Below are 12,854 nucleotides of genomic sequence, written 5' to 3'. Positions count from 1 at the left end.
CGCAATCACATTTATCCAAAACATAAGTTTGTTGTGATAAGTTTTGATGTAAACAAAGTTGTATATTTATGTTGTTCCACTTCAGCTGAACACAGTTATACCTGATGACAGGACCGTGACTTGTGGAACATCGTCTGCTGCTGGGGATACTAAGCTGAGGTCTACTGCTGACATGTAATGTCACTCAGTCCTGGAATGTCCTGCGTTATATCCTAAACACTTCCTACATAGATGCCAACTCAAGGGCATGGAGACTTTAGAAGAGAAATCACCACACACCCCCTCAGATATATGTAGTGAGCATGGTGTAGTCTGGAAGACTGTGACATGTAGTCACCATCATCAAGACAGATCTGAAGATTTCACTGTGCTCATGGGCAGATATGTGATTGTTAGCCCGGATAAACTGCTGCCTAAATGTGTTTGTGTATAGTGTGCTGTATGGGATATAAGTGCTGGGTAGCTTTCACTGCCAACTCCTGCCAGCATCTGGCTCCTCCACACAGCTGGCCCACACTGTAGTGCTACTCATTTCGTCTTTCGTAAGCCTTGGTGTTGAAGGGCTGTCATGTGACCTGCCATATTGTGCCTTCTGGAGCTGTGACAGATTGTATGTTGTTTTTGTGGTCCAGAAACTATTTTCATGTTTGTAGCACATCACCTGTGTGGAGCCATAGTATATGTGTCAACGGATATTTTCCTATTTTGTTATTGTCAATGGCTAGAGTGGTGCTGAAATATTGCTGAGGATCCCATCCCTTTCTTCCTTATAGGAAACATTTATCATGGGAATCTAATTGACAAATTCAAATGAATGCCTTTGTGAATGGAAATATGTGTGATATATGTTGTAGATACCTATTTATGTTAAAGCTAATGGTTCCATACGGTCCTTCCAAACCAGTGTGAAGATGTGCAGCATGTGCGGAGATGAATACAGCCAAAACAACTTCATCACCAGCTAAGTTTCCCACATTGAAGTTTTCTCTGTACTTGTCACACAAATGATAATCAAATTGGTACAATTTGGTTGTGTGCGTGATGTAACAACATGATCCATGGGCTGACAGTAGGATGGCTTGGCTCAGGTGGTATCTCGGGTACATCTTGTGTCTGTTCGCTGTCCATCAGTGGCTCAATATGTTGGTATTACAGTGCATAAGGCAAGCTAAACAGGGCCAAAGTTCTAGCAGAACTTTCAAGATATACCATGTGCATTCCATAATATATCCATACAAAGATCTGATTTGACAGACGAGCATTATAAGGTTGTCAACAAGGGTGAAAAAGTATGCGTCTCATGAGACATTCATTACATAATAAACACATAATATTGCTTAGAAAAACTTAAAAACTATGAAAGCCTTATATTAACAATAGTGTTTAGTTTGCAATGATGCACATTAATTTATTCCAACAGTGAGTTACGTCATTTCATTAAACTTGACTAATAAAGTACTGGGATTATTATTCAAACATTCAGTCCATGTGCAGTGTATGTGTGTAGTAGGTTTGTGTGTGTACATGTGAAGTGACTTTACTGGCGTGCTGGTGTGTATATGGACTGCAGGCCCAGTGTCATAGCACCAGGCACCACTCACAACTTCCCTGAGAGAAAAAGTTATTTATCCTTTTGAAAGTCTGCTAAGAATCATTTAAACAACATTTGTATTTTTCTGGTGATAAGCTATCCAACTGTGTTGAAGATGAGGAGTTGAATGAAATGTTGTTAGTGCACAGAGCACTCTATCGACAGTCATACTGTTGTTGACTTTATGTATGTAATCATTTAGACCTCTGCTGCCATCATGACTGTGTGTTCTCTCAGCCTTGGTTGTATATAGCCCAGCTCTTCACCCTTGCTACAACTGCCGCACATCATTACAGTTTCTCAATTATTGTACCTAGGCCAGACCTTTCTAATGTTGGGTGAACACAATTTTGGAGCCATTATGCAGGAGCTCCCAAACATTGGTGATTGTTGATAGGTCAAATGCACATAAAACTAAGTGTCCATAACTTAATAGGACATTTGTTTGATTTCTTCAAAAGAGGGAGGAATTGATTCGTTGAAAGCCTTAAAAATTGATTTAATTCTTTTGAGGTAGATTTACTGGCCATTAGCCAGAGGTTTTGTGATAAATTCTCACCTTTTCTATTGGGGACTGTTCAGGTAAAAGTGGTATGTACAGCATGAAACAAGTTGTTGGTTGATATGTGTGCACTGTATACAACAACACTTAGCTACTGGATGTTTGGGACATATCTATTCTCTGATGGTGTACACTGTATTTAAAATTAATTTTAAGCAACTGTAATATGTAGCAGATAAAACAGTTATGACAGCACATTTTTCTGCCTTGAAGCTTTTGAATGAAATGTTCATAGAGGCTTACAGCTAGGTGTAATGCTACAACTTATGTCTTTATAGAAAGACGGCTCCATAACATTATGTCGAATGGCATCATCTTTGTGAGAGTGTGCATTAGGGGCTGGACAGTGGTGATGTTATAGATATGATCCCACGCCAACCATCATGTATAGTTTGTGTACATAACACTTGTCAAGTAGCAAATGTTAATTGTTTCAAGGAAAGTGTGTGTGGTTTCTATGTCCTAACCAAGATGACAGTATGATTTTGTTGATTCCTGCCTGTTAATGGAGTTTGTCTTGTGTTTATTGTGCTGGTTCACAAAATGTAGGTACTAATATGGACATAATTCCAGGTAGTAATGTGCTGCTGTGTCCCGGTAGTGATGTGCTGCTGTGTCCCGGTAGTGATGTGCTGCTGTGTCCCGGTAGTAATGTGCTGCTGTGGACATAATCCTTGTAGTGATGTGCTGCTGTGGACATAATCCCAGAAGTGATGTGCTACTGTGTCCAGGTAGTAATGTGCTGCTGTGTCCCGGTAGTGATGTGCTGCTGTGTCCTGGTAGTGATGTGCTGCTGTGTCCCGGTAGTGATGTGCTGCTGTGGACATAATCCTTGTAGTGATGTGCTGCTGTGGACATAATTCCAGTAGTGATGTGCTGCTGTGTCCCGGTAGTGATGTGCTGCTGTGTCCCGGTAGTGATGTGCTGCTGTGTCCCGGTAGTGATGTGCTGCTGTGTCCCAGTAGTGATGTGCAGCTGTGTCCCGGTTGTGATGTGCTGCTGTGTCCAGGTAGCAATGTGCTGCTGTGTCCCGGTAGTGATGTGCTGCTGTGTCCCGGTAGTGATGTGCTGCTGTGGACATAATCCTGGTAGTGATGTGCTGCTGTGTCTCGGTAGTGATGTGCTGCTGTGTCCCGGTTGTGATGTGCTGCTGTGTCCCGGTAGTGATGTGCTGCTGTGTCCCGGTTGTGATGTGCTGCTGTGTCCCGGTAGTGATGTGCTGCTGTGTCCCGGTAATGATGTGCTGCTGTGGACATAATCCCGGTAGTGATGTGCTGCTGTGTCCCGGTAGTGATGTGCTGCTGTGTCCAGGTAGTGATGTGCTGCTGTGTCCCGGTAGTGATGTGCTGCTGTTGACATAATCCCGGTAGTGATGTGCTGCTGTGGACATAATCCTTGTAGTGATGTGCTACTATGTCCCAGTAGTGATGTGCAACTGTGTCCCAATAGTGATGTGCTACTATGTCCCAGTATTGATGTGCTGCTGTGGACATAATCCCTGTAGTGATGTGCTGCTATGTCTCAGTAGTGATGTGCTGCTGTGGACATAATCCCAGTAGTGATGTGCTGCTGTGGACATAATCCTTGTAGTGATGTGCTGCTGTGGACATAATCCCAGAAGGGATGTGCTGCTGTGGACATAATCCCAGTAGTGATGTGCTGCAGTGGACATAATCCCAGTAGTGATGTGCTACTGTGTCCCAGTAGTAATGTGCAGCTGTGGACATAATCCCAGTAGTGATGTGCTGCTGTGTCCCAGTAGTGATGTGCTGCTGTGTCCCAGTAGTGATGTGCTGCTGTGGACATAATCCCAGTATTGATGTGCTGCTGTGGACATGATCCCAGTAGTGATATGCGACTGTGTCAATGTAGTGATGTAGTAATGTGCTGCTGTGGACATAATCCCAGTAGTGATGTGCTACTGTGTACCAGTAGTGATGTGCAGCTGTGGACATAATCCCAGGAGTGATGTGCTGCTGTGTCCCAGTAGTGATGTGCTGCTGTTGACATAATCCCAGTATTGATGTGCTGCTGTGGACATAATCCCAGTAGTGATGTGCTGCTGTGGACATAATCCCAGTAGTGATGTGCTGCTGTGGACATAATCCCTGTAGTGATGTGGTCATAATCCCAGTAGTGATGTGCTGATGTGGACATAATCCCAGTATTGATGTGCTGCTGTGGACATAATCCCAGTAGTGATGTGCTGCTGTGGACATAATCCCTGTAGTGATGTGGTCATAATCCCAGTAGTGATGTGCAGCTGTGGACATAATCCCAGTACTGATGAGCGACTGGACATAATCACAGTTGTGATGTGCTGCTGTTGTTATAATCCCAGTAGTGATGTGCTGCTGTGGACATAATCCCAGTAGTGATGTGCTGCTGTGTCCCAGTAGTGATGTGCTGCTGTGTCCCAGTAGTGATGTGCTGCTGTGGACATAATCCCAGTATTGATGTGCTGCTGTGGACATGATCCCAGTAGTGATGTGCTGCTGTGGACATGATCCCAGTAGTGATGTGCTGCTGTGGACATGATCCCAGTAGTGATGTGCTACTGTGTCCCAGTAGTGATGTGCTGCTGTGTCCCAGTAGTGATGTGCTGCTGTGGACATAATCCCAGTAGTGATGTGCTGCTGTGGACATGATCCCAGTAGTGATATGCGACTGTGTCCTAGTAGTGATATGCTGCTGTGGCCATAATCCCAGTACTGATGAGCGACTGTGGACATAATCTCAGTATTGATGTGCTGCTGTGGACATAATACCAGTAGTGATGTGCGACTGTGTCCCAGTACTGATGAGCGACTGTGGACATAATACCAGTAGTGATGTGCTAAAATGTCCCAGTAGTGATGTGCAATGGGTGCCAGTACTGATGAGCGACTGGAGACATAATACCAGTAGTGATGTGCTAATATGTCCCAGTAGTGATGTGCGACTGTGTCCCAGTACTGATGAGGAACTGTGGACATAATACCAGTAGTGATGTGCTACTGCTGAGCATTTCCTAATCATGTAGTCTACATTGCCTTTCCTACATCTTAAGATAAGATTTTTGTGTATGTTTTTTTTTAAAACCAGGTCTTAATATGAGTGAATGAAAATATGCAAGAATTTGTGCACATGCTTTTCTGTTGTGCACAATAATGGAGTGTTTAATCTGCAAGTGAGCACATTTCAGAATATCTTGTCCTACAAGAGTCACTAGCATCTTTGCATGCATTCTGTCAATTCGTCCATTTCAGACTTCTCAGACAGAGGCTTGTCAGACTCCATCGGGAACTGGGACAGTCCTCTTAGAAACTGTTGCATTACCTATTAAACTAGTTCATCCTATTTTTGTAAGAAATTGGGCACACACAATGAGAATGCTTAGCATAATTGCAGTTTATTCTGTGTCACTGATTATTATGTGTTACTATTGAACAGTATATACTATCATGCTTATGAGAGACAACAGTTAATGTTTAAACTGCAAAACGCTAGCCAAAGCAAGCTCCATGTCCTATGTTTTTGTTCAACTACCAGTACCACTCCTGTCATATATTCCTGTTGTACTACACACCACTCTTTTCTTTCACCGAGTGCTTTGTATTCATCAAAAAGGTGACATCACAAGAACAAAAGCATGAAATGTTTATGGCTGTTAATCAGTTAGAATGAATAATGAAATCACATACTGATGTTAAGATGCAAATACAGCTATTTTGAATTTTGAGAGAGCGGCATGTGGACTCAAAATTTTGATGAACTGATGAAGCCCATCTTTACCTTTGAAAGCAAACTGGTTTGTGCTAATGCAAACATCATGTATGTTACAGGTTGAAAAACACTTTGTTGAAGGAAAGGAAGACAATTTATGTCATAGCAGGTTCTCATGTCTAAGCATTCAAGAGATGATGCCAAGGATGTCATTTAAAGTTGGTCTTCATCTCAATATGAATGATTATAAAAAATTCTAAATCAATTCTAAAATGATATAAGTTAAGAACTCACTTGTACTTTGAAGCACTAAAGAAGAATTGTGTCCATTTAACAGTGGAAGCTCACTTGAAGCTCCACAACCACCAACAATCATCTTTTGAATTGTTACATAATTGTAGCTTTAAATTGGGCAAACTCGTACAGGAAGCGAAGATTATGGAACCTACTGTAACGAATCATGAAAATGTAAATTTGTTGGTTAAAGTTCATTCCTATGTTATGTGATGCTTGGTCATTTGCTTGTTCCTGTTTTCAGTTATGAATGAGCTGATCACATGGTTTTCAAAAATAACTATTACACATAAATGGGTCTTTATGTTTTGAAGATAGCTGTTAATGTATATTTGTTAAAAGGGAACACTAAATATGTCAGTCAATTCCCTGCCATGACGTGTGTGCATTAACATTAACACTGCAAAGCCATACCACATCACTATGGTCAGTATCTACACTGGTGCAGTCTCCATGATAGTCATTATCAGACCCATTGTTATATTGAGATACATGTACCTTTAATTCTTAAAGGATTTGAAATGTGAGACCTGCTTCTGGTATTTTTGTTGATGTCTTCAAAGGAAGGAATTGACTTGATCCACAAAATGCTGTTATTACAGTTTGAAATTGTTAATTTAATTTGTTAGAGTTTTAAAAAAAGTTGACTTTTAAAATGTTGATCTTCCATATATAATTTTGATGTTGAACAAATGAGCTTACTACCCTTCCTCCTGGGCTCTGTAACAAGCATCTTGCTTTGTACCATCAAATAAAAGGTAGAAACATTTACATTATAAATATATATACATATATACATACATATACATACATATATATATATTTTTGTAAGCCATTCTTTGATGTAATGTAACACAATTGAGAACAACAAAGTTAATGCCAATTGTGTGGGAGATGGTTATTTGTTGTGGAGCTGGCACTGGTTGTTCCATCAGTGAGGAAGGAAGTCAGGGTTCACTAGGCACCATTTGGTTCTCATTGTAAAAATGTTTGTATTGTGTTCACCCTTTTCAGTGGACAAGTTCTTGGTTGTCACTTAACATGCAATGATGTTTGAGGGATATTTGGAGAAATAAATATTTTAATCTCTCTTTTCTGAGTTTGTTTTCAAACACAGTTGTCCTTTGTTGCCTGTGCTTGTGACCCTGGTCGCTTGTCTGACCTAGCCTTGATTACACACTGGCCGCTGTTTTATAGCTGGGTTATACCGGTACAACAAACTGCCGAGAGCCAGCTGGTGTTCCTGTAGTCTGTCATCTAGTAGTAATGGTAGTGATGGTATTTTCACCTGAAGTTAAGGTTCATTTTATTATCATGATGTAATGGCACTCATATCGCTCTCTGATCGTCATGAAGGGCACATAAACTGAAAAAAACTTATTGCAAGTTTGTTACAAATATCAATTTTCCCACATACATTTAGTCAATGGCCAAGAGAAAATATTCATAAAGTTCGTAGAAAGTACTGAAATGTCCAAGTGAAAGTGATAAAATCACACGTTCTGCAGTGCATGACTTTCATAAATATTGAAAACATACACAAAAAAAACTCACTGATAACACAAGCAAAACTCATCCTGACAGCATGCAGTCTGAAGACAGAGCCTGACCCTCTGGATGCCAAGGGGACATTTATATGTCCTTTCTCGTCAACCCTCACTTTGAAGTCTTAAGAATATTTAAAATACATCATGCACACAAATACACTTCAAATAATAAATCACCATTCATGGTGTTATTTTGTATATGTTTTGAAACCTAAATATTGTATATCTACTCGAGAATTTTATTACAAAAAAAGAATATTAGTGATCACAGGTTTCTGTATTGTACCAAATCACCAATGATAATTCTAAAACGTCACTAATAACCCTGGTGTTGTTCAGAATGTTATAGAAAATACGCAAACACGAAGAATGAAGTGAACTTTCCACCATATTGGACAGTGTTTATTAACACGTGTTTCACAGATGACAGTTGATGTACATTTCAAAATCAGCTGCAGTACATACCTCCCTGAATTCCTCATACATTTTAGAATCAAATGACAAATGTTCTTTTTCACAAATAGAAATTGGTTAGATGAAAGTATATTAGGCTTCAAAATAAATGCTGTGCTGTAAACAAAGCAAAATTCAGAGTACATTTATCGGTGTATGATAAAAAGTGCCTTTATTTGCTATTGTTTCACTTATAACATCTCGGACAACACTTAGTACTGTCTGTTTTTCAATCCAGTTTAATATTTGCAGATTCTTTTACATGCTTTGCGTAGGAGGTGAATAACGGGATCGGGTGCTCAGACTCGCTGACTTGGTTGATGCATGTCATCTTATCCCAATTGCGTGGATCGATGCTCATGATGTCAATCACTGGATTGTCTGGTCCAGACTCGATTATTTACAGACCGCCGTCATATGGCTGGAATATAGCTGAGTGTGGTGTTAAACAACAAACAAACATAATACGTGCTAGTCCTTAACCTCTATTATATCATAGCCATAAATCCTGTATTTTGGCTGCAGACACACTATTGCTAAGTCATTAGAAGTCTTCTTCACTGTCAACTACACACAACTAGTTGTTCCCCCAATAGCACAAGAAGCTCTTCAGTTCTTCAGAGCGAAAAGGCGGGGGAAAATGTTTCGCATTAAACGACCGTTGGTACGAGTTCCGGGTTCTACCGTTCGGCATATCAGTAGCCCCTTGGTTATTTACCAAAATGACGACGCCAGTCATCAACTTCGCCCATGTACAGATGGTATGACTTCATGGATACCTAGACCATTTCCTGGCCGCCAATCAGGAACACCCACCGGCTGCTTCAGGATGTGACATTCCTCACCCAACTCATGTCTTATCTCGGGTTCCTCCATCCCACCAAGTCTGAGATTTATCTTGTACAAGACATAGTCTACATTGAGGCCAGATTTCTTCTACATACGGGATATCTTTGCTGTACCAGATCGATCAGATGGTGGATGTATCTCATGGGGATGCTGTCCTCTCTACAAGATATGACTCACAGAGGATGATTACAATTATGCCCACTTCAGAATTGGATCAACTCCCTACGATCTCAGACCCTGGACACACGGGTACTCATACCTCTCCACCTGCGCCAAGATCTTATCTGGTGGACTCAACAAGATCAGGTAAAAACGAGGATTCCTCTCACCCTACCAGCTCCCGAACACCACCTGTTCACAGACGTGTTGGACGACCTCCAAGTTCAGGGTTTATGGACCGAGATGGAAACAGCTCTACAAATAAATTGCAGAGAGATGAAAGCAATCTATAATGCTCTCCAGACTTGGAAAGATCGTCTCATCAAATCATCCGTCCTGATTGCCACAGAAAACACGACAGTAGTGGCCTACATTCAGAAGCAAGGCGGAACCAAGTCCAGTTCTCTGATGACGGAAACTAGTCAGCTATTTGCCTTGGCCGACTCATTTAACTGTTGGATTGAAGCAAGACATATTCCAGGCAAACTGAACATACAAGCGGACAGCCTATCCTGGAGAGGGAGGATCTTACCCATAGAGTTGACTCTTCCTCCAGACGTTTTTACCTGGATAACCTCCGTTTGGGACACCCTCATCTTGACGTATCTGCAACCTGTCCCAACTTCCGGTTTACGTCAGCCCGGTCCCAGATCCAGGAGCTCTCCAGATAGATGCACTATCCATGGATTGGACAGGAATGTTTGCCCACGCGTTCCCTCCATGGTGTCTCCTAGACAAGGTCATACAGAAGTTGGAAGTGACAGATTGTACAGTCATCCTCATCACTCCAACTTGGCCAAGAGGGACATGGTATCCAAGACTACTATCGCTCCTGATGGACGAGCCACTCACTCTTCCACTTCAGCGCAGGTCGAGCCTATTTTACTCCAATCTTCCCAGCCTTCATCTCACTGCCTGGAAAGCATGTCGCAGAGAATGCAGGCCTTTTCTCAAGCTGCCTCTACTGCTGTCGCAAGATCTTGGAGATCCTCATCCACCCAACTTTATGACAACAGATGGAACAGATTCGTCCATTGGAGACAGATGTGGTCTAGCTAATGTCACAGTGGACCTCTACCGCACCTAGAGTTTCTGAAGTCGCTCTCGACTATTCCAGTCTGGACTCCATCACCTTGCGGTCTCTCCCGGTCTTTATAGCCAAGAATCAGTCCACGGCTACTGGTCCTTTGGGTCATAGACATTTACTATTCCCGCCTTGGCACCTACAGTGGATCGCCTTCTTTGTCCTATACGAGCTCTCAAGTTCTATCCGACATTCACTGATCCATATCGCCGAGTGTAGAAGACGTCTATTAATCACTCGCAAGACCCACTCAGATAAAGGTATCACATAAGCTACGGTCGCTGGATGACTTAAGGCGACCATAGCAACGAGTTATCGTCAAGCACAAGATACTCCTCCCACTATGGGTTCTATCTCTGCCCACGAAATCCGAGCTTTGGCAACAAGTCTGGCATCCTGGTCATCCATGTCCATCGAACAAGTCGTAGCAGGATGCCAATGGGGGTCACACAATACTTTTACTAGCTTTTACTTGTGAGATATCCACCCAGACCTATTGTTGCGGCCCTGGCGATTATACGTCCCTTGAGAGAGTGGGCGAGGCTCTGACATCAGCAGCTACAGAAGGTGAGTACACCTTTTATCTTTTACTAGTATGGTACGTAAGGAATTCTAGGGCTACCTGTATTAGAACAGCTGACGTCACAACAGCTGAAGTGACGTCATAACCGGAAGTGACGTCACAATTAGAAGGAATATAGACTGGAAGTGATGTCATAATCAGAAGTGATGTCGGAGGTTCTAGAAATGACATCAAAACCAGTTGTAAAAGAGGAATTGACGTCATTTAGAACCGGAAGTTGATAAACCGGAAGTGACGGCACTCTCAGAATCTGAGACAAATGATGAGTTAGAATAGAACTAAAGACATCATTTCATGATTATCAGCAAATAAAAAGGTACTTCAAGTGAAGGTATCGCATATTGACTGATGTAATCATAATACCTGATTTCAAGTCCTCTAAGAGATCTAGAGTAATAACCTCTTGAAAGGGTTTGAATCTGGTAATATACAAGAACTCATACGACAGTATTGGATTGCTGTCAACTACACAGGGAGTTGCTAGAGGCAGATCCCGCCTTATCCATCTGGTATATTCTGGCTATGATGTAAAAGAGGGAAAGGATTCGAAGGAATTATCAAACAATAGTCATCATTGTTAACAATTCTAAGAATACTACCTCTATTAAATGGAAGTACTCCAACCCACCTCCCCAATTCATCTGTCTCCAGTGGTGAGATGTGTTGGAAAGAAGAGACGTTTTGCCTGCCTTTTTGCAATGAAGAGCTAAAGAGCTACTTGTGCTATTGGGGGAACAACTAGTTGTGAGTAGTTGACAGTGAAAAGGACTTCTGTTGAAAATCTGAAGATTAAGTAATAGTGTGTCTGCAGCCAAAATACAGGATTTATGACTATGATGTAATATTGTTAATAATTCTTAGAATTATTAACAATGATAACTATTGTTTGATTTTACACCATCAGGAAATGTAATATTCTACATCCCTGAGTAATTTTATAGTCTGGGGTAGAAGCAGTGCTGTGCGAGCGCAATTTTACCACAACATTTACTTTTCACATCTTATGAAAATGTGAGTCAGAAAAATAACTCCACATCCAGGGATTTAGACAGGCCTACATGTTTTATATGAAATATGAAGTCTGACACAATTGGTGTTCTCAACCACATAATAATGACTGAAACACAATTCATGCCTGATGTACATGATATTAGATATGATGACATTGGCAGTCCAGGTCACATAGTGTGAAAGGAGTCAGAAATATTTGTGTACATGATAAATTTATGATTGGTATTGATCAAACTAAATATACAGGATCTCCAGCATGTCTGGGGTTGAGGATGACCTCCATGCAAGAGGTTGCATGAAACCTAACTCTTGGTTTAGACATGAAAAATCAAAGCATTTTTCAATGCATGATGATGAACTATAGTTTAAATAACTATATGAACATGGCATGTCTGTGAAAAATGCCAAGATCACTTTGAAGGTAATTAGCACATTAAATGACTTGTAAATTTTACAAATTGAATTGTTCCATTAAAAAAGTATTGCATTCGCAATATATCTAATATTTATGTTTGGAAATTTATAGCCAAGTTCTTTAGGGTAGTTTTTGTTTTGAGATTTTCATTGGACCCGTCAAGGTCACCAAAGTTTTATCATCTAAACATAATACATAAGCACTCTCTTCTATACAAGGTCTTGTTAATTCTGTAGTGAGTGTGTGAATATGGTTTTATGCCATGTGTAGCAATATTACAGCAATATCACAGCGGGAGACACCAGAAATGGGCTTCACACCTAGTACCCATTTGGGGAATTGAATCCAGGCCTTCGGTGAATGCTTTAACCACTAGGCTACCCTTAGATGCAGCATGCTACAGTGGCAATCTCATACCACATACAGTTAAAATCAATAATTTTTCTATCCAACAGTCGAGATCAACAGTAATTGTGGGGATACACAATTTGATCAGAGAAATTGTAAAACCTTCATTTGTGGCCATTAGACAGTTCTATTCAAATCCTGAATAAAGGTCATTTGTTAGATAATGGATTTCGATGTGGTACATGGGTACTGT

The 12,854-nt window shown here is 41.1% G+C and overlaps 1 protein-coding gene across 8 annotated transcripts in view; it reads left to right on the top strand.

Annotated features, from left to right (window-relative positions):
* LOC124149745 (protein Smaug homolog 1-like) overlaps positions 1 to 7,241 on the top strand; it is an 89,743-nt gene extending 82,502 nt beyond the window's left edge. For 6 of the 8 annotated variants that reach the window (XM_046521504.2, XM_046521502.2, XM_046521500.2 and 3 more), the window contains one exon: positions 86 to 7,241. In XM_046521504.2, coding sequence (XP_046377460.1) covers positions 86 to 105 — 20 coding nt within the window. In that variant the 3' untranslated portion in view covers positions 106 to 7,241. The remainder of the gene's footprint in view (positions 1 to 85) is intronic. The other 2 variants (XR_006863149.2, XR_007223105.1) reach the window with 2 other exon arrangements.
* Positions 7,242 to 12,854: the final 5,613 nt, after the last annotated feature.

The sequence above is a fragment of the Haliotis rufescens genome, unplaced genomic scaffold (assembly GCF_023055435.1).
Source record: "Haliotis rufescens isolate VD_foot unplaced genomic scaffold, xgHalRufe1.0.p SCAF_3, whole genome shotgun sequence".
Taxonomy (NCBI): domain Eukaryota; kingdom Metazoa; phylum Mollusca; class Gastropoda; order Lepetellida; family Haliotidae; genus Haliotis; species Haliotis rufescens.
The sequence above is the reverse complement of the archived record's forward strand: the minus strand, read 5'-3'. Positions and strand labels throughout refer to the sequence as shown.